At 39.5% G+C, this 22,877-nt stretch overlaps 1 protein-coding gene across 1 annotated transcript in view; it reads left to right on the forward strand.

The window, feature by feature from the left end:
* Positions 1-22,877, forward strand: part of LOC122803879 (coiled-coil domain-containing protein 170-like) — a 1,585,583-nt gene that overhangs the window by 845,977 nt on the left and 716,729 nt on the right. Inside the window, exon 8 of the mRNA XM_044073560.1 lies at positions 19,828-20,145. Within this exon, the coding sequence (XP_043929495.1) occupies positions 19,828-20,145 (318 nt within the window). The remainder of the gene's footprint in view (positions 1-19,827; positions 20,146-22,877) is intronic.

A 22,877-nucleotide genomic window follows, 5' to 3' on the forward strand; every position in this document is an offset into this window, starting at 1 on the left:
TAAATGTAGGTATAGAGGGGTAGAGGGGTGGGTGGGAAATGGGGGCAGGGTATGGGGAGCGGAGTGAGCCGAGTGAAACGAGGTGAAAGGAGCGGGGCCTGACCAGATTGCGAGGTTACAGAAACAATCAGATTCCACTTTTCTTTGAGGGAAAACAGTAAGTAATCTGTCCAAAGTATCTAAAAATAGCATATTCAACTTACAGCTTAAAATGTAGATGGGAGAGGCCTACTGAGAACTGTCAGTGCCGCAGAAACCCTGAGTGCTTAAGTTCAACCGTAACACTTATTGTATTATGCAGAAGGCATTAAGGGAATTTATATATTATAATAACTTTGCAACTGTTGTTTCAGAAAGATTAAGCACTTATATCAAAGGTATACTGAAGGCCAGAGGGGTACAGGCAGCTGCTTTGGGAATCCAAGATGTCCCCAAAGGTTTAGAGACTGTATTGGAGGAGGAAGTGGGGGAGGTTTACATCACCTTTGCTGAGACCATATTGGATGAGAGTGGGAGGGGGGTTGTAAAGTGTAATGACTAATGAGAGCAGGGGCTGGCCTTGGGTAGGAGTGAGTCAGACAATAAACAATCACTCAATCCACAGACTGGTTTAGTTATATCTGTTTGGAGAAAAAGTACCTTGCCTGTTTTTGTTTTCTTTTGAATATATGTAGGACCTTACAGAACAAAAGAAATGTCCTTATTGCCTACAGTGTGCTGTTTAGCCAATGCAGAAACCTTGTGCTGTGTATTTGTACTTATGTTCACTTTAGTGTGTTTGGCTTAGCTGGGAGTCAGGAACTACTAAAAAGGGTATGTGACGGTATAGTAAAGATGTTTGTAGTTAAAGCTTACAAGAAATGCTAGCTTGTGAATGGGGGTAGGGGGCAGCTGCCGTCCCTGTCCTATAGTTAAAGTACACTATGCACTTAATACAGGGATAACCCCAAACTATTGTGGAATTCAGGTCCACCTACAGTGCTTTTTAGTCCATTTTCTTTCAGGATGATTGTTTAGTGGCCAGGTTCATGAGGATGGTAGAGCAGGCAAAAACTGCTGTGGACCAGTAGAAGGGGAACGGCCGAGCAACCCATTCGCAAGGGCTGTGGAAATCTAAAAATAAGAATGGAGAGTAACCGACAGCTGCAATTAGTAAGATCACTGAAGACGCTGGAGGGAAGTACAGGAGAGACAGAATACTATAGCTGAGAAATGCAAGCATGAAATGTGAAACAAAAACATTAATATCAGGGTAGACTGCAATTCTAACATTTAGTAGAAGTTTAAAGGATACCAATGAATAAATGCAGCACAAATAGACCAGAGCAATGCTAATATGTGATAAACTGCCCACATACGCTATACTATCATTAGTATGTGCACATGGTATATAGAATACAGCATGCAGGTCTAAGAAAACAGTACAGGAGTCACCAGCCGCATATTAGCTAAACAGAAGGAGAAGGGACACACTTCTGAATTGTTGACTAGACAGTGTGTGTGCATTAATGCAGTTTTAAATGCCTTGCAAGCCTAGGAATCTTAGCTCTCTAAACATAGGCTTAAAAATGCATTGCTTGCATCATAAATAGCAAACTCTCTGCAATGAAACAGACTTAAAGTGGCTTTTCATAAGATTGCAGCAATAAATTAGGTAAAATACAGAGAGTTTCCTGCAAGACTCAACTAAAGTCACATTTATGTTACAGAAACAGCTACAAAATACATGTTAAAGCCACAGAGACATTGTACAGCACAGACAGATTGCTTAGGGCTGCACCACAAGATAGTACATGGGAGTGCTAAGCAAAACTAACAGGCTGCAAAAACAAAACATCATACTACAAAATATTAAACAATTGTCACAAATAAACTTCACTTTTTGTTACAGGAGAAACAACAGAGACAGGATAGTAGTAATACTTGCAATATTATAATAACTTTGCAACTGTTGTTTCAGAAAGTTTAAGCACTTACATCAAGGTATACTGAAGGCCAGAGGCAATCCAATATCTGTCAGCCTGGGAAGACATGGTTGAGAAGCCACGCTGCTTTGCCTGTGATGGTCTGTACTTGTCTCCTCTAGCCTTTTAGATACTGACAAAGGCATTCACTGGTCCTATTGTGCCTTTTTGGGCAGTATCAAAATAATCAAACTCCCAACATAACAAAATCATCAATAGATAAGCTCAAGGTACTGCTGCTTAATGCTAGGTGCCTAAACAAGAAACTGCACTCCCTGGAAGCACTCCTCACTTTGAAAGATGCTGACAGCTGTGCAATCACTGAGACATGGTTCAAAGACATGGAAAGCACCCAAGCCATGCAGGGCTACAATGCCTTCCATACATTTAGACCACAAACTGAGCGTGACAGAACCAAAGGAGGAGGTGTATCTATCTTCATTAAGGATAAGTACACCTCGAGACTGGTCAAATAATATGACTCTTGAGTTACTCCATGTCAAATTAACTATGGGCCAAACCCCCTACCACATCCTAGCTAGCTATAGGTCCCCCATCATGAAACAGGAAAAGTATATCGCATACCTGGACTTACTGGAGTCACTTGCCATACAGCCAAACACCTTACTCATGGGTGATTTTAATTACCCTACCATTGACTAGAAAACATACACAACCGCAAACATACTGGCTCAGAGGTTCTGGACTTTATCAATGCAAATACTCTGGAACAGTTAGTCAGCACACCCACAAGAAGCTTAAATGTCCTGGACATAGTACTGACTAATATGGGAGAGCATTGCACCCCCTCACCCAATGTGATGTCCTCCCTGGTAAGATCAGAGCATAAATCAGTTTTGTTTGATGTAATTATAAAACCAGATACCCAGTCAAGATAAAAAATGCTTAAGACTTTTTCTAAGACAAATTACCTCCAACTAAGTGATGGTATAAGAAGTTTCAAAGACCTTTTGAATACAGATAACATGGACTCCTATTCAGACTTGTACACCAATGCCCTGTATAGCCACTTAAGCAGTTGTATAGAATGAGCTGTACCTGACCGGATTAAAACCAGGGCTTGCCGAAAAAACAAGCCACCCTGGTAGACCCCGAGTACAAACAGGCTACACAACAAGAGAAAGAAACTAATGCCCAAGAACAAGAGGGTACTGGCTCAACAGAAGAACAAATCCCTCTCTATATTCAACAAACAAATGAGAGATTTTATCAAGTCCTCCAAAGCTAATTATGAAGCATACATAGCCTCCCCAGCTAAGGATAGTCACAAGGCATTCTTTAACTACATCCAAAATCTGAAAGGGAATACCCAGCTATGCACTTAACTGGATGTGGATGGCATCACCCATACTCAACCAGAGGTAATAGCCAACCTACTAGCTGACAGCTTTGCAGAAAACCTCACCCCCCACCCCCTCCAGTCATCCCACAAAGTATACTTACCTGGCTATGTTTTGGCAGAATGGAGGACAGCTACAGTAATCCCTCTGCACAAAGGGGAACCATTATCTGACCCTAGGCATTATAGGCCAATAAGCTTGACTAGCCTCATCTGCAAGGAAATGAAAATTGTTATGGACCTTATTAACAAGGACATAGGTAATCTCCAAACTCTGGACACAACCCTGTTCAAATTCTTTAAGGTAGGTCATGCCTGTTAAACATTGCTGACTTCTTTAAGAAAGTCGCCAAGTCCCTGGATGAGGAAAACACAGTGCATACCACTTATCTTGACTTAGCCAAGGCATTTGACACAATTTCCTCTCAGGTATTACAGAGAAACTCTCCCAATTGGGAATTAACCTCTATACTGGCAGATGGGCAGCCAAATGTCTCACTGACAGGGCACATAATGTCAAAGTGGGTGACTTCACCTTTAGCAAATAAACAGTCAGCAGTGGTGTACCACAGGGTTCTGTGCTGGGCCCATTACTATTCGTAATTTATTTCTGAGGAGACCAGGCAAACCTGGACAGCCTGTGGCTGACCAAGTTCACTTATAATTGCAAGTTGGGAGCAATCATAGAGTCCCCCAACAATGTTAATATACTGCAGACAGGGTTAACACAAATGACTGGTGCCAAAGCCAAGGATTAAAGCTAAATGCAAAGAAAAATGCACTATTATTCCTTTGGGAAAGCTGACATCCCTGCTAATTACATTACAGACAGCACCCCTCTAAGTGTAGACCCAGTGGTATGTGATCTGGGTACTGAAGTTGATAGCAATCTGAACTTTGACCACCACGTATCTACAGTAGTGAGGAACTCCTTCTATGTGGCTCATGTTATAAGTAAAGGCATTGCATTTATATCTAAGGATGTCATAATTCAATTATACTCAGTCCTCATCAGACCAATTATTGAGTACAAAGTTCCCTTTTGCATGTACCTCACCATACGCCTGTAACAATTGGAGAGACCACAGAGGTTTTTCACCAAAAATCTACAGGTTACACAAAACAAGTCTTACATGGAAAGACAGAAAGCCCTGTCAAAGTACTCTGTGTCCTACAGGTTGCTAAGGGATGACCTGTGCCTGGCTTACAGGGCAATCTCTGACCCAGCCCTGATGGAAATGATACACATTCATAAATCAAACTGCAAGAGGGTCACTCACTCCAGGGATCTTAACCTAGCCTCTGACAAGAACAGGTCATGCTGGAGAGATAGATACATCTCCCAGAGACTGCCACTTCTATGGAACAAGCTTCCAATTTGCGTGAAACAGAGCCCCTCCCTGACCCTCTACAAACGCAACCGAGATCAGTGGATGTGTGACCACAAATTCACTCCTGGGGTGGTGCCCATGTCCCTCCTGGACAGAGGAAGTATGGATTAACTACCATAGACTCTTAACTCTGTGAACTTCACTCACCTAACAATTGGGGCAACTTGGGATAAATAAGGCTAGGCTTTTAAGGGGTCTAGGGGCATTAGCCTAGTAATCGCCTATGAACCAATAAAATAATTAGAGAGTGAATGGTAATGCAATAGGAACAGGACAAGAATACATTTGGACTGTAGGATAGCGATTGCCTTTCCTATCAAGGACTGATAAGAGAATATAATAAAAAAAGGAATAAGGGGATCCTAAGCGAAAGAGCAGCACTGGTAGAGTTAGTGGAATCTAGAATAGAAGCTTTTGTTAAAAAGTAATAATTAGTAGAGCATATAAAGTATTGCATGGTGACAATAGGCCTCAATCCAGTGAAGTTAGAAAGGACTGGAAAGGGAGATTTGATAAGCAATTCACAAAGAAACAATGGGAAGGATATATGTATGGCTCCCCAAAATGCAACAAAGTCTAGAAGATTTAGGATTTTTGCTTGCAAGTGTTTGAGTAGGTATTTTTATACTCCAAACAGACCTCCCCAAAAAAATTCCCTCAAGTAGATTATAAATGTTGGAGGTGTGATAGGTAAGAAAGACATAATTGAGAATATATTTTTTGGAAGTATAATGAGTTGGTAGAGTTTGAAAATTCCCTGCAGAGTATTCTGTTAGAAATTTTGGGTGAGGAAATTGATGTAACAGAGTAAATGAATTTCTTTGAACTGTGGTACAAAATCTGAATTGTGTAGACACAGTAAGGCCTTGCTGAGTTTAATTGTGGTGGCGATCAAAAAAGCAATTAGTAGAAAATGGAAATCAAAGTCTAAACCAACTGCACTTGAAGTGTTGAATATAGTAACCGAGATAAAAGAGCTGGAAGTGGGATATTTAGGGTAGGAGCAAATTGCATAGAAAATAGGACTTCTAGGAACAATACATGCAGAATAATGTTTTTGAGGAGGAATGAAATTTAAAGGAAGGTAGGAAATGAATGAGCTATGTAATGGTCAAATGACAGTGCCTGTATAGAACATTGTATATGCTCTATAATATCTGCAACTGAAGATATGTCAGTATGTTTTCATTTATATAAATATGGGGTTGCCTGTGTCATAAGTGATAATTCAATAAAGATATTTCTTGTTTAAAAAAAGGTAACATTTAAATTTGAGTTAGATTCTTCAAACTCCTTATATCCATGGGAAGGTGGGTCCATAGTTTAGTCACTCTTAACTTTAAAGAAGTTTGTCTAGCATATTCCATTACACTTACCAGTCTTCTTAAACGGATTATTATTTATTGTGTTCACACTATGACCAGCTGAAGAAAAATACTCATAGTAGCACTGAATAAATGGCTCTGTGAACATTTGTAGGCTCATATCATGTTTTCCCCTTATTAACCTATAATTTAATTAACTGAGTGGAGACTTAGTAACCTATGTCTATCACTTTAGTCAAGTCTGCCTGCCACAGATGGCCTAATGTTTAATGCAATACTTCTGTACACTCCAGCTTATTTACGTTATTTGTACCATAACTGCAAAATAAAAAAAAAAAATAGAAACAAGCCCTGTAGTCCAAGATGGGCTTTACCATACTCTTATATAATTTGGCAAGGCTAGACTTTCCACTGTGCAATTCCTTAAACCTCTTGTATTAGAGGCAACATGGGATATATGCAAATGAATCTCAAAACTGGCCAGCACCTTGGTGAAACCAAAAACTATTTAATAAAAATATTTAACAACCCCCCCCCCAAGAACAACTGGCTAAATACATTCTTGCTCAGCTTTTTATGTGGGCCAAACATCTAGGTCTTTGTGGGTGAGGGACTCTGAACATCTCAGTGATATCCACAACAAAAGAGCTTCCATCTCATTATATAAACATACTCTACAACATACTACAGCACAGTTCAATTTTACTATTATTGACATAATAAAACGGAATAGACAGGGCAAAAAGGGTTGGCACTCTATTTTAAATGCTAAGGAATGTAACAGGATCATCAGACTAGGGTGTTTGTTTAGACCTGGTCTCAATGAGCAACTTTAATTAATTATGTAAATATGATGTGTATTTATGCCATGAAATACTTGTGTGCTGTGTTCACTGAGGAAGGCATATGGATGCCAAAACCAGTTTGACTGCTTTGTTATAGCTATAGCTTATCTATAGCTTTTGGAGTTGCCACTATTAAATAGTTTTTGTCTTCACCAATGTGCTGGTCAGTTTTGAGATTGCTTTCAGTGTTGTGTGCCTTTGAACCAGCTGTACTTGTGGTTCCTTTGTGTGTACATATATGCAAATAACCCTTTAAGGACATCAGGTATTTCAGCTACATGGCAATTCTGAATATTGATGACTTTTTTTCTTTTTAAATCTATTAAAGGAGAAATTCAGGCCATTAAAACAAAACTCCACTAGCTGTACACATGCATGTTTCAGCCTTCTTATGACATCAGCAGCACAGCATAAGTGGGATGTTTGGGTAAGCTTTAGAAACACAGGGTTGTCGTACCCAGCTGATATCCATAATCATTAGGGTGTCTGAAAAATATCCCAACTAACAAACTAAATCAAAGAGTAAAAAGGCCACCCAGAAAAAAACAATCAGGAAAAAACAAAAGAAAAATCTAGCAAGGATAGACTTTCGACTGTGTGATTCCTTAAACCGCTTGTATTAGAGGCTACATGGGATGTATGCAAATGAACCTTTAAGGACATCAAGTGTTTCAGCTACACAGCAATTCTGAATGTCCATGACTTTTTTCTTTTTAAGTCTATTAATAGACATATTCAGGCCAATAAAGCCAAACCCCACTAGCTGTGGGCACACGTCTCAGCCTTCTTATGACATCATTAACACAGCATAAGTGAAATGTCTGGCTAACCTTTAGAAACACAGGGTTGTCGTTCCCAGCTGATATCCATACTCATTAGGGTGTCTGCAAAATATCCCAACTAACAAACTAAATCAAAGAGTAAAAATTAAACTCAGAAAAAACAATCAGTAAATACCAAAAGAAAAATCTAGCAAGGCTAGACTTTCCACGGTGTGATTCCTTAAACCTCTTGTATTAGAGGCAACACAGGTGAGTCAGCTACATGGCAATTCTGAATGTCCATGACTTTTTTTTTTCTTTTTAAGTCTATTAATGGACAAATTCAGGCCAATAAAACCAAATTTCTCTAGCTGTGAACATGCATGTTTCAGCCTTCTTATGGCATCATCAGCACAGCATAAGTGGAATGTTTGTCTAACCTTTAGAAACACAGGTTGTCATGCATATATCCCATGTTTGTGGGGGGTTCTTCCAGTAGACCCATTTATGCCTCTGTAAATAATCAACTGCTCCAGGACTCCATACTAAAAGGCCTGGAAGACTGATGCCTTTTTCTTTGACAGGAATATTCCTATATGCTTTTCCACCCTTTCCACTGATATCTAGGGTACTTCTGAAGATTCAGAAGGAATTCCCCAAGATTTTTGTGGTGACTTACTTTCTGTTACAGGTTTCTTCCTTGTTTTGGAATTGGCCAGGGGCAATTACCACAAGCTTCCTTGCAAAATGGATCTAGTCACACAACACCCCAACCATAATCAACTTGACTGCCTGGAAGACAGAGTCTTATTTTCCTTTAGGTACCTGTTTACTGAGGACATGCAGCAGGTCCTAATGGAGGCAAGAAAGACTGCTACTAGAAAAATCATATATTAGCAAGTGGAAATGTTTTTCTAGCTGGTGCTACAACAACAAAATAACCAGTAGCTGATCAGGGCTAGCTGTTCTCTTGTTTTACAGTGTTTGTGAGCATTGCTTCCATATGGCCTTTCTTACTCCTTCATCAAGATAGATTTATAGGTTCATAGGTGTATACAAGGCTAAGAACCACTAGGACCATTATAAGACTAGCTGTACAACCCAAATGAGACCCACAAATCTGATTTATATAAGGGGTGATTTAGTGACTGCTTCTATCCATCAGAGACATAGAAGCTAGACAAGGGGTGAGTTACTGATTGACCATCCATTGGTTGAAATTGCACTTAAATGGATTTAGGGAGGAACTCTGCTTCACATGGATGGGGAGCCTGTTCCAGCGAATGTGAATTCACTGAGAATCATATCTGTCTCTCCAACATGTCCTATTTACGTCACAAGCAAAATGTAGGTCTTTTGATCTAGTAGTTCTGATGATGTTTGTTTTGCAGATGTGCAAAACATTCATCAAAACAGGGCTGAGGGCTGTGTTGTACACCAAGCAAAGATCACCTCTCAGAAGTCTGTATGATACTAGATAAAGAGACAAGGGTTTTAAGGCAGTCAGCATAGGAAATTGAGTTCAATCCCTGTATTCTTTTTTTAAGGAACCTTTGTGTATGTTCCAACAGCCGCATGTGTCTGGTCAGGGACATACCAAAATGGGGCAATATTATTATTCTATGATGGGTCTGATGATGGCCAAGTATAGTGGTGCAATGACCTCTCTGGACCTAGATGACATGCCCTGTCTTATTAGCAACATAGAAGGATTTTCTTACTACCATGGACATATGCTGGTTAAAGGCTAGTTTAGTATCTACATGAGTTCCTAGAACCCTGACTAGTGAATCAAGTTTTAGGAGTGTTTTATTGATGAAGTAGTTATCCAGTGTGGCTGGATTCCTAAACGGCACTATAATGCACTTCTTGGTGCTGAGTTTTAAGCCATGGCTTTAGCAATAAGAGTTTGTCTGTGTTAGACCTTCCTGGAGAGTGTTCTTATCTTGGGGGGATTCAATGACTGCTCCCAGTTTGCAGGCATCTGTGAACTTGGTCTGCCAGAGCCCTTTGACATTGGCTTTGACAACTGAGGTGTAGATACAAAAGTGGAGTGGGCCCAGCACAGAACCGTGGTGACCAGCCTCTTTGTGGAGGTGGCCTCACTGATCCTAACCTCTTGGGTCCTATCCATGAGCCAGACAGTTATCCAACATGTTATAAAGGACTTTATGTTTAGTTCCATAGGTTTGTTGACAATACCTGAATGGGGCTATTGTATCAAATGCTTTAGTTAGATCTCAGTAGGCAGTATGTGCCACTTTCCCCTCATTCATTGCTTTACTGACCTTTTCAAAGAAGCTCAACAGGTTCAGTAAGCATGACCTTCCTTTGACAAGGCCAGACTGGTATGAATCCATTGTCTGGAGGCCTCTTATGTCCTTGCTGATAATTTCCATGATAATTTTTTATGACTTTGCAAATCAGACAAGTCGGAATAATGGGTCTGTAGCTGACAAGATCTGTTGAAGGTCCTTCTTATGAAGGTGTATAACAGTCCCAGTCCTCCATTGTTGTGCACAAAGCTTGTGTTAACTGAAACCCCTTTCAAAATCATTTTGACATAAGAAATACTGGATAGAGGAGGATCCATTGGCACACATGCTTAAATGGAAGATGTGGAAAAATGTGGACAGCCCTGAATTGTAACAAGGTTTTCATCAAAAAAGGAAAGAGAAAAAAGAGCATTTATTTCAATCCAGCTTAAATATTTAAGTTGCACTTATAGTAACATGTGCTGTGATATGTCTTTGCATGTTTTAGCCAAAACAGTTATCTGTTTGCATTTTTTAGTTTGTTCTGGGACCTTAGTCTTCTAGCTTAATTTGCAGTTGTGGGGAGATTGTTTTTCTGTATTACACTGTGCTTCTATTTCCATAAGTAGAATTAATTGTAAAAGCTGCCATTCCATCCCTTCATCCCCTTTATTTTTGGTGCTGTTTATGCCAGGGTGTGGTTGATGTTTTTTGATCTTCCTTGCACTGTTCTTTCAGGTCTCAGTCTCTCTCTCTCTCTCTCTCTCTCTCTATTGGCAGGAAATCTCTGAAGAGCTTTGCATCCAAACTTGTTTTTTAGTCAGCTCATTTCAAGCTGCCTGACTGTTTAGGTGCATGTAAGGTGCCCTGAAACTTTGGAAGCTGGCTCAGGCTGTTATATCCTTGACAGGATATAACCCATATAGCTAAGGCTTCTGCAGCAGTGATCATTGAAGCATCTACTGTTATGGTGAGCTTTCTTACACAACTGTACTTTACACATTTTGCCCGTTTGTTCCACATCACGAGAGGTAATGTTCCACATTTTGGAGATGGAAGGTTGAGAGCTATGTTTCTGATCCTTGATAGTATGGCAGGCCATTTTATACCACATCTTTTTTTTCACGTGGTTTAGATACTTGGCTTTAGTTTTCTTCATAATTAAGTACATCCATCAGAATAATTTTATTTTGTTATTGGGCATCCTTTGTACACTATTCAGAAATGTGATACTTTCATCACCCTAATGCTTCCAGAACTGTATACCGAATTCAGTGCAATACATTGTTTCCTACAATGGAAGAGTAGTATTTGCTTTCAGTGAGTCCAGTGCCATCAACATACAACCCGACATTCTATTTATAAAAGCATAGCTTTCTTAGGCCGGATAAGGACTGACTGACCTACTTTACTTGCCCATTTTCAGATTAATGAATACGCTTCAATTTTTTTTAGCCAGCAGCTCATTTTCCAACCCTTCATAAAAAATTAATAGCACGTTTCTGACTTTGCATCCTGCTCTGGATCTCTATTCCAGTCCTCCAGTATCTGTCTATAAAATATCCATTGTATCTTCACTGAGCTGTGTATCTTGTTATTCCAGACTGTGTTGTTCTTTGAAATATGGCACCCAGATTATCTCTGGATATTGATAATGTATGTAAATGTTTGCATTACATTCCTTCTGCTCTGTCTCTATTATTGCATTTATTAAACTCTTGTAATCTGTCTTTTCTGGCAAAAATTGTGTGCCATTTGTTGTTCCCTTACTTTCAACTCTGCTTTATTTGCAAAGATTAGACCTTCAAAACTGCCTATAATATTATCAGTTGCATATTGTCAGCTGTCAGTAAAGATAAATATTAATTTCTTCTTTTCTACAGGAAGAAGAAAATAAGAAATGCCACAGAGACCCACTAAAAGAAAACCCAGACACATAGTTGATGCAATACCTTTTAACTCCCTACAAAGGGTTCACATATTACTTCACATCTGCATTCCTATATCTTTATGTTTTCTTTTCTTCTGCTGATATCCATTTCTATACTTCTTAGTTTCTCACTTTCTTTGATGCTTTATTTTGTTACTAGCTTACTTTTAAGCAAATCTGATTTGTACTTTCCTACCTTTGTTTTTGCTACATCTACCACTTTAAATATATGCTTGTTTCTTAGTATTATTCTTTCACAATTGTTTGTTGGATTTTTTACTGAACTGAATTTTACCAGCACTTTATTATTTCCAAAAATTTGCCAAGTCCCTTTTCATCATGTTTACATCTTCTTGTATGCCATCAGTGAAAAGCATGTTTCCATATAACTATATATATGACTGTAATCTGCTTGAAACTAGCATTTACTAAATGTTCAATGTGAATTATTATCTTGGAGCTTTTCTCCCTGGCCCTCCACTGAAAATGGACATGTATCCAGTCAGACTATCCCAGTCAACAAATGTAAAATAAAAATAAATATGAGTTGTGCTAACACTGGAAAGAACCACCCCTGCTAATAATCCTCATGTTACCCCATTAAATGACCATTCTTTCATCTGAGTCAACTCCATTTACAATTGGGCTGTGTGTTATTTTGTCTAGACAGAGTCTTAGCCATTCTGTCACTAAATCGTGCACTTTGTGTGCATTATGTTAACTGACATTATTGTTCCTGATCTTCCCAAAGTCACCTTTGGCCCTATTTGGCTGGCCACTGGCATCTTTGTAACATTCCTTAAGATGAGACACAGATGGCTGTGGACATGGTATGGTCATGCTATGAAAGGAAGTTATTTGTTTGATAGCCCTTCTTCAGTGTGGTCCCTTAGGTCTGCTTTACAATGTTTTTTTTTTTTTTTTTGGTGAGGGGTAGACCTTGCTTCCACAGGCCTCTCTTGTCAAAATGCTGTCCTACAGTAGAACAAGACTCCACCTTAAGTTTGTGTTCCCCTTTGGGGAGTTTGGCAGACATGGATTCTCTTTTTGAATCCTTCTTACTCCTGCCTTCTACAAAAAGGCAAGCAGGCCTGCCCTTCATTCCTATCCACAGATAGTAGTACAGCTTTACAAACATGGACCTCTATCAAAACTGACAGATGCCCATTCCTCTGTACCAGTGGGCTAGTTGTGTTCGCTAACTCCCTTTTTTATGGTTAATGTCAAATGCCATGCTGCTGCCATGTCTGCATCTCCTTTTTGTCTACCCCCTGTTTATCTATTCAGAGCTGTTTGATATGGTCTTGTCATTTGCCACTTAAGCTTTTTCCAGTATATCCAATAAATGCATTGTAAGAGCCACACTAACTTTAAATGAAATTGGACTAGTCAATATTTTTAAATCAAATCCTATGTTTATTCAAATAGTATGCAAATTCACCCTCCAAAGCTTCACATTCTCAGAATTACTATGCAGAGGTGTGGACAAGCAGGAGACATGTCCTCCCTACGTAAATACTATATTTGTGCTTTGCTTTGTTGACTTAACTGTTTTAATTTGTTTACATTGCAATGCTTCAAGTTTTAATTTTTATCTATAGATCCTATTTCAGAATTATTTCATTCATCAGTAATTCCATGATACATCCTACTATGAGGTAAAACTGCATAACTGAAGTTCAATCTCTGTCTTACTCCTACTCTCTTTTTTCCTTGTTATTGAAAAATAAATGTGACATTGATCTTACATATTTTAGTAGACATTCATTGAGGATGATGCACTTTGCAATGTGAACTGATCCCCACCCCTTATAACTCTAATCATGCTATTTATTGGGTCTATATTATGAAAATGAAAGACGAAAACAGCGAATGCATGTTGAGTGACACCAAATGAGCGAAAACCAGAAATATCGAATCCGGAAAAAAACAAAACTACAAAACCAAATGTCTAACTAACTGTTTTATGCAGGGAGGCACACCCCCCCTGCACCCCCCACACCCCCCTACTTAAATATTCCATCTCCGAGATCGCACTACAATGAAGTGAAGAGAAGAATTTCCCTACGGCGTTTTCTGTTTACACGCGCAACATTTTACATTTTCGACCATTTGGTGTCGCCCAAATGGTGTTCGCGGTTTTCGTGTTTTGCTGGGATAATATAGACCCTATTTATTCTACATTGGGCATTGTTGTCCAATTCCCTCTTTTCCTCTCTAGCAAAACTTAAGCAATGCACTACAACAGACTACAGATTTTATACATGGTAAGGCTACTTATTGTCTGTTCACAATTGCACATCCTGAGTGGCCAGGAGCATCTCACCACACATAAATGAAAAACACACACTCATATGCTATGCTGCATTACTATGATACAGTGGTACTATTTAAAAATAAACATCTCCCACTTTTAAAAATGACACAGTTACATTATTAGGATCTCTTGTTGTGTGTCCATGGAGTGAGTATATATCTGAGTAAGGGTGAGTATGACAGAGTGAAGCTGTCTCATGGGAGTACATAGAGGACTGTTTTGGGGAGTATAGCTATAGTTTAGATGATCTATGTGACCATGGAGTGAGTATATTTCCCAGTAAGAGGGATATGACAGAGTGAAGCTCCCATATGGCAGTACAAGGAGGACTGTTTTGGGAATATTTCTGTAGTTTAGATGAGTTGTGTGACTATGGCATGACTATATATCTGAGTAAGAAGGGTATGATGGAGTGAAGCTCCCACATAGGAGTACATGGAGGACTGTTTTGGGGAGTATAGCTGTAGTTTAGATGATTTGTATGACCACTGCATGAGTATATATCTGAGTAAGAGTGGTATGATGGAGTGACACTCCCAACATGGGACTACAGGTAGGACTGTTTTTGGGGACTATAGCTATAGTTTAGATGATTTATGTGAACATGGAGTGGAGTTAGTATATATGACTAAGGGGATTGAGGGAGGGAAGCTCCTACATGGGGGGTGCAGGGAGGATTCCTTTTGGTGAATCAGACTGTAATTTAAATGAGTTGTGCTGTCGATCAGCTATGGTTGAATAACTGCAACTTGAGCATTCATTTTTCAGTCAGTCACAGGGGGAGCAGTAATAGAAAACTGAAGAAGAGGCACACGACAATGCAAATAATACACAGTGCACTGACAGAGCACAGCTTCCATTACAACAAGAGTTGGGACCAAGGATGCAGTTAGGTAAAGTGAGAAAAATAGCAGACTGCACTAAGTGCTTTAATATAGCACATTTGGTGCTGAGGAGTTATTATGACTCCACCCTAACACACACAGTAAACTTGAATTTTAGAAGGCATACCCATGGGATGAGGAAATAAGAAAGCTGAAGATATGCTTTCTGGTTTAATGCACAGATACGTGCATGTGCACATGCATACACACACAGTTAGTGGTCCCCAAAATAACTCTCCTATTTTCACTGGTCCCCAAGTGTAAAAAGGTTGAAAACCACTAGTTTAGGTCACTTATCCCAACTACAGAGTCACTAAGAAAACAGTCCCTCTTAAATAATAGCATTTAAATGCCATTTAAATCTGCAGTTTACGTACAGAACTAATCGATACATGGTTGATGCCATATCACTAGCACTACACATCTCCCTTGAGCATTTAGAGGGCAAAGACAGCTATGTGAGGATACTGTTCATAGACTTCAGCTCTGCATTTAATACGGTGGTGCCAATGCAACTGACAGAAAAACTGGCACAGTTAGGAATCTGTAAACATCTCTGTAACTGCATTCTGGAGTTCCTGATTGAGAGGCCAAAGAGTGTGTGTTCAGGTAAGAACACATCAAAGTGCATCACTATTAGCACCGGGATTCCACAGGTATGTGTTCTTAGCCCACTGTTATTCACCATCCTGACCCACCATTGCTATACTAAACACAAGTCCAACCATATTATCAAGTTTGCTGATGAAACCACAAACGAGGATGAAAGGGTGTACAGAGAGGAGGTGGCATCTCTGATTAGTTGGTGCAAGGGGAACAACCTTGACCTGAATGTAAGCAAGACCAAAGAGATTATCACTGACTTCAGAAAAAAGAGAACAAACCACCCAGTGCTCAGGCTCAATGGTGAGAGTGTGGACAGGTTAAGAGTACAAAATTCCTGGGTGTACATATATCAGAGGATCTCTTGTGGTCGGGAATCACCAGCCAACTGGTCAAGAAAGCACACCAATGCCTCCACTTTTTAAGAAGGCTGAAAAAAAGCTAAGCTTCCTCCTCATATTCTCTCCACCTTCTACAGAGGTGCAATAGAGAGCATCTTCACCTGCAACTTCACAGTGTGGTTTGGAAGCTGCACAGTTACAGAAAGAAGGCGCTACAAAGAGTGTTGAGGGTTGCAGAGAAGGTAACAGATTCCAGTCTTCCATCGATACATCTTTATTCTGCTAGAAGCATCTGGAAGGCCACCGAAATAATACAGGACAACATGCATCCTGCACATGGACTGTTTAATCATCTGGCATTGGGCAGGAGATATCGCAGCACTAGCTGCAGGACTACAAGATTCAGTAACAGTTTCTACCCTACAGTGATTAGACTTCTGAACTCAAGCACTAGTCGTGCATTGGCTGCAGGACTACAAGATTCAGTAACAGTTTCTACCCTACAGTGATTAGACTTCTGAACTTGAGCACTTGTCGTGCATTGGCTGCAGAACTACAAGATTCAGTAACAGTTTCTACCCTACAGTGATTAGACTTCTGAACTCGAGCACTAGTCGTGCATTGGCTGCAGGACTACAAGATTCAGTAACAGTTTTTACCCTACACTGATTAGACTTCTGAACTCGAGCACTAGTCCCAGGGGTCTGGATACATAATAAGTCAATTTTTATTTATTTGTGCAATATATACTTACATATATTCCAAGTAAGTGCAATATTTATTTATTATACCCATAGTCAGTACTTAACTCACTCAAATGCAATATTAGACAAATTGTAGTGTGTTTTGTTTTACTTTAAACAGGGTAGTTAATTTAACTCAGGGGAGGGTATTCCTTTCATATATGAGTGTTGGTAAAGGTCTCTATTGTATTGGGGGTAGTACTGTATTTGTTAGTTATGTTTATTCCTCTACTTGAATGTGTTGTTTCACTTTCCTTTGTAATCTCAAGAATTGAGCTGATGCACAAAATTTTGTTTAGGCTACATGTATGTAGTTGTAAATGACAACAAAGTTTACTTTGACTTTGACTAAATGTGGCTTATCCGTTACAGATTGCCAGCATCACACCTCAGATAAATAGTGTAACCTGGAGTTTGAACCAAGGCATGGGTTTCAGGCTTAGCTTTCTGTCTTTATCTTTAATCAAGCTTTCGTTGCCACAAATAAAGAAAGTAAATGTGTTAATCTAACTCTTCTTACTTTCTGTTAGTACTCGATTTTGCATTTTTTTCTGCACCGTATTTTCTGTAAAAGTGCATATTTCTTCTGGTATTTTGTCACAATATTTTTGCATTGCATGCAGTGTTTTGTTGAGACAAGTCAATGAGTTGGGGAAATAAGATTAATATCAAAGTTTTAATTCTAGCTGTAATATTTAAAACTATGAATGCAACACAAACCATCTCAGCCCAATTAACAGCTATTACTCACAGGGGTCAGATTTTTCACACTTGAACACTGAGCTATAGTTGTTACTTTGAAAAGAACAATTAACTCCACTACATTTTCAAGCATGTCATTCAAACATTCCTTAAAATGCAGTAACATCCAAGCCAAGGGGTACAAAGGACACACAGACAAACCAATCAGTAAAAACTGTAAGCAATAAATGCTGTAAGGGCAACTAATGAAAAGTTATTAAAAATGCAACAACAAACATCTCTACTTCCAATGGTTTACCTCAAAGATCCAGGAGTAAAATTTAAAATTAAAACTTTTCCTTTACCTACAATGGTGTACCAGAAAGACTCAGTCCAGGAGTTTTAATTTTAAATGTTATTCCTGGACTGAGTCTTTGCAATGCACCATTGGAGGAGAGGTGTTTGTTGTTGGATTCATCACATTACTACACCTCTTTGCATTCTCTAGTTGGTTTTATTGATAATTAGAAATGCAGAATGATGCTGACAGGGAAAAGCAGGCAGTCACAGCTGTAAACTGATGAGAGAGAAAACCTCAGTAAATAATCCCCTTACCATAGAGATTGTTTTGTCCCTCTCAAATGATGTCAGGAAGGTGAAGCCATTGACTGTAAAACAAAATAATGCTAGCCATGGCAGCGTATTTTGGGGTATAACAAATTAGAAAATAACAGTAACCATTTACTTTGATACAGAGGCATTAGAAATGCAGAAAAGGTCAAGATTTGCTGAAAATTTATTTTTTCAGTTTTTGGGTGCAGTTCTCTTTTAATTAGCCCTTTCAATGTTTTTTAAATTGCTACATTCCTAGGACTGTTGTTCAAAAAATTACACTTTAGATAACATCGCTGCTATCATTACTTATAAACATTTATAAATACGCACTCATATATTTTACCCACAGTTTGCACAAATGTGTTTCATATTTTATTTTTTTGCTGTCTCTGGTAGAACTCCAGACATCATGGAATGACTATAACAATCGCAATTAAGTACAGAAAGATACTTAGTCCACAGTGTTTGCCCCTAACGCAGATTTCAGTGAACGTGTCATTCTATTAGTTGTTACTAGAGTGATATAAAATTTCTGTATTTAGATATAGTCTAATGTCTGTTGACAGTCATTAAGCAAATGACAAAACTCCAAAGATCAGAACATGGAAAACAAAGAACAGTGAGAAAGTAAAATGCTATTTTTTGGGGAGGGTATGCAAAGCCCCTCTACCACTCAATTTGGGGAGCAAGCCTCCCATACCTCCCTGAACTTATATATGCCAACTTGAATAAGGGATACATTTCCCCAAAAATTGAACTTTTTATCATAACATCCACTGCCTTAGCAGGTGAGAATATCGATTAATAGCAGTTCATCTACAAGGTGGTATGGGGCAGCAGAGTGGCCCAGGGTAGCACAGTGGCACAGCAGATAACATTGTTGCTTCACAGCAAGAGGTTTCTCTGGTTTGATTCTCAGCTGGGGTTCCTTTTGTGCTGGAGTCTGCATGTCCTCCCTGTGTTCATGTGAGTTTTTTCTGGGTGCTGCAGTTTCCTCCTACAGTCCAAAGACATGCAGTAAGTGGATTGGGCACTCTAAATTGGCCATAAGTATGACTGTGTGTGCTAATGTGTGGTGTGGATGAACTACCAGGGGAGGGTTAGCCACATGGCAGTGTAAATCTTGGCTCTAGATGATTGTCACTGTTGAAGTGACATACCAACCACATGTGCAAAAATGGGGAAAGGGGGTTGTGGAAGGATGGATGGTTCTACAGGAAGGCAATGTGAAATAACTGAAGTGTTAATTGCTCAAAGTACAAGGTGCCGAGAAACATAGTGTCACTCACTGTTTTCCATACAAAATCACTGCCAGTGTGATTTCTAAGGGCTCATGGGCAGTGATTTCCTATGGAAAACAGTGACTGATGGTGTTCCTCTGCATCCTATGCTTTGAGTGGTTAACATTTGAAGAATTTCACATTGGCTATGTGTAGATATACTGTTATTAATTAATATTCTCACCTGCTAAGAAAGTGGATGGTATCCTAGCATTCCTTCCCACCTAGCTCTTACCAGTCAGTTAAGACTAATGCAACATCCTTCTTTCTATTTTATCATTTTTGGGATAATATCATTATGGTGGTTGAGCAGCCATTTTGTAGTTTTGTGACTGTTGCTGAATATCAATGCATATATTCCCATTTTGACTGTGTCTGGTTCTTTTGTAAATAACACTAGAAAATTAAAATACTTTTAAAATATCACCATGTATCACATTTAGTCTTAAAACCATATTATCTGCTTTGCATAGAGAATATATATATAATAAAACTCAAAGTTTTGCTATTTTTTATTCCATTGTTCATGCAGGAGAGAGATGATGCCTTACTACTTAAAGCAAATACTGAGAGAGAACATAAGCTCCTGCTTACAAGACTGGAAGATGTTCAAAAGGCTTGGGATGCTTCTAATTTAGAGCTTCGACAAAATGAGAAGCAAATGAGTGCTATAGATAAAACCCTGCGCACCAGTGAATATGAAGCCAGAGCTTCACAGGCACTCCATCAGACCTTCATAAGTCAGCTGGCTACTCTCCTAAGTAATGGTTTCATAACAGTGCCAAAGACAGAAGAAGCAATCAAGGAAAGAGTACGAGAAATCTGCAATAATGGAAACAGCAAGAGCTCTGTAAGTAATAAACAGTTATTTAAAAATTAACTTACCTGATTTGTGTTGCTTATTGTGTAGGACTCTTGTTGCAAACATACCTGATTGGTTAGGTGACCATTAATTTGATAAACATATGCCTTACTCTAATCATTACATGTGAGGAAGGTAAGGCTTTACGTGTAAGATACTGAACATTTTGATTCTGTTTGTGATTGGAAGGGCATTTTTTTCCACAATAACACACACCCTGGACGGCATTATTGAGCTTAGAGAATGAGCTGTCTGTAAAATTGTTGTGTTTTATTTATTTATTTTTTTATTACTGTATATATTATATATATATATATATATATATATATATATATATATATATATATATATATATATATATATATATTTATATGGGATCCGTACAGATCACCGAATGCACTTTCCACCGAATGATTATCGGTGGGGCATATTTACGCAAAAGTGCTTTTCACCGAAAAAGCACTTTCGCGTAAGTATGTTTGTTCGAGATCGCATTACAGTGCGGTAAGGGAAAATTCCCATTTCCCCACTGTAGTGCGATCTCGGAGTGAGAATATTAAAGTAGGGGGGGTGTGGGGGGCATAAACGTAGATTTTTTTTTCTTTTTTTAACCCACTTTAATGAAAGCGCCGCTAAAGCTGCTAAAGTGTGTTCGATGATAATGGATTAGGGCTTTTGCACTTTTGTGCAAAAGTCCTAGATCCATATATATATATATATATATATATATATATATATATATATATATATATATTTGATGTAAAATAGTTCCTCTACCTAAAGTGTCAAAGTTGCTGTAGTATATGTAAATTGTGTTGGAGGAAGCATTTTACATGCAAAATATATCATGTTTAAAAATATGTAAATATTTACTTCATTTTTTTGTCCCTTACTCCTAAATATTTGGTTTGTTGCAGTGACTGGGGACTGAAGTCACTAACTACTGACATACATTTGACTTTCATAGGTTCATAGGTTCATACTAGGCTATCTGCCCTAGGGCATTTATAAGCCTAGCCAGAGTGTGTTTGGCTTTCGCCACCCATTTTAAATTAATTTTGCTATTCCCTTTTTCAAGGTTAGTATACTGTGCCTCTGTCTAACAGTGACATTGTAGTGATACCCGGGGTAAACCTATGATCTCCCATCCACTCATCAAGATTCCTCTTGAAGAGAGTCAATGAGGGACTCTGCCTAACCTGGACTGGGATTTTATTCCAGAGTGAAGGGAGCCTCTGGGTTATGAATCTGTCCCTCCAGCATGTCCTATTTATTTCAGTGCTGAGGTTCAAGTCTCTCGTGCATGTAGCTCGATGGGATTTGGATTTTCTGAGGTGCAGCACGTCCATTAATTTCGGGTTGGACATGGCTTTATACGTCAGGCACAGATCGCCTCTGAGCAGGCGGTTTGCCACTGAGTAGAGCTGGAGTTTCTTTAACCGGGCAGCATATGACATCTGTTTGAGCCCTTTGATCTTCTTGGTGAGGCACTTTTGGGGTCTTTCCAGTTGCTGCAGGTGTCTGGTAAGGTACATCCCAAAAGGGGCATTGTACTCAATTATGGGCCTGATGAGGAATGAGTAAAGAGGTACGATGACCTCCCCTGATCTAGATGTGAATCCCTTCATGATTAGGTGGGCTATATAAAATGTTTTTCTAACCACTTTGGCCACGTGGTTGTCAAATGAGAGATTGGTATCAACTTGGGTCCCCAGGTCCCTAATTATTTCTTCCGTACTTAATGGCTTACCACCTATGTGGTAATTTGTGGGCACTTTCTTTTTGCCAGAGGGGATGACTATACACTTTTTGGCATTTAGCTTGAGGCCATGGCTCTGGCACCAGTTGTCTGTTTCTATGAGGCCCTTTTGGAGGATGCTTGTGTTGGCTGGAGAGTCGATTATGGCACCCAGTTTGCAGTCATCTGCGAACTTGTTCAGCCACAGTCCTTCCGTGTTGGCCTGTACTTCTTAGAATATATATACCGAACAAGAGAGGTCCCAGGACTGAGCCTTGTGGGATGCCACTTGTAGCTGGTTTGGAGTCTGACATGGCTTCAGCAATTCTAACCATGTGGGTTCTGTCCTTGAGCCAGTTTGCAACCCATCTAGTGACATAGGGGTTTATATTTAAGCTGGTGAGCTTATCTATAATGCCCGGGTGGGGTATTGTATCGAAGGCTTTTGCGAGGTCCAGGTAGGCTGTGTGGACCACCTTCCCCTCGTCAATGGCCTTGGTGACTGTTTCAAAGAAATCGACCAGGTTTAAGAGGCAGGATCTGTCCTTAACAAAGCCGAACTGCGTAGGATCCAGTGTCTGTAGGTCCCCAATATCTTTATTTATGAGGTCCATGATGATCCTTTCCATAGCTTTGCAGACCAAGCTAGTCAGGCTTATGGGGTGATAGTTTCCAGGATCCGTTGAGGCACCACCTTTGTGGAGAGGGACCACTGTTGTTGTACGCCACTCTTTGGGTAAATATCCTGTAGCAAGGCTGAGATTGAACAGTAGTTTTAGGTTTGGGGTTAACTCTTCTTGGAGTTCATGTAGGACGCAGCCCAGGACACCGTCTGGTCCCATTGATGCTGTGTTTTTTGCTTTGGAGAGGGTGGCTCTTACCTGAGCATCTGAGATGTCAGGGGGGCAGCACTCTGCTGGGATAGATATTTGCCCTTTTGGTGGGGGGGGGGTTGTGCTGAACCTGTCAGCTAGGATATTGG

Source organism: Protopterus annectens, chromosome 6.part0 (assembly GCF_019279795.1).
Source record: "Protopterus annectens isolate FY-2018-M chromosome 6.part0, PAN1.0, whole genome shotgun sequence".
NCBI classification, from domain to species: Eukaryota; Metazoa; Chordata; order Ceratodontiformes; family Protopteridae; genus Protopterus; species Protopterus annectens.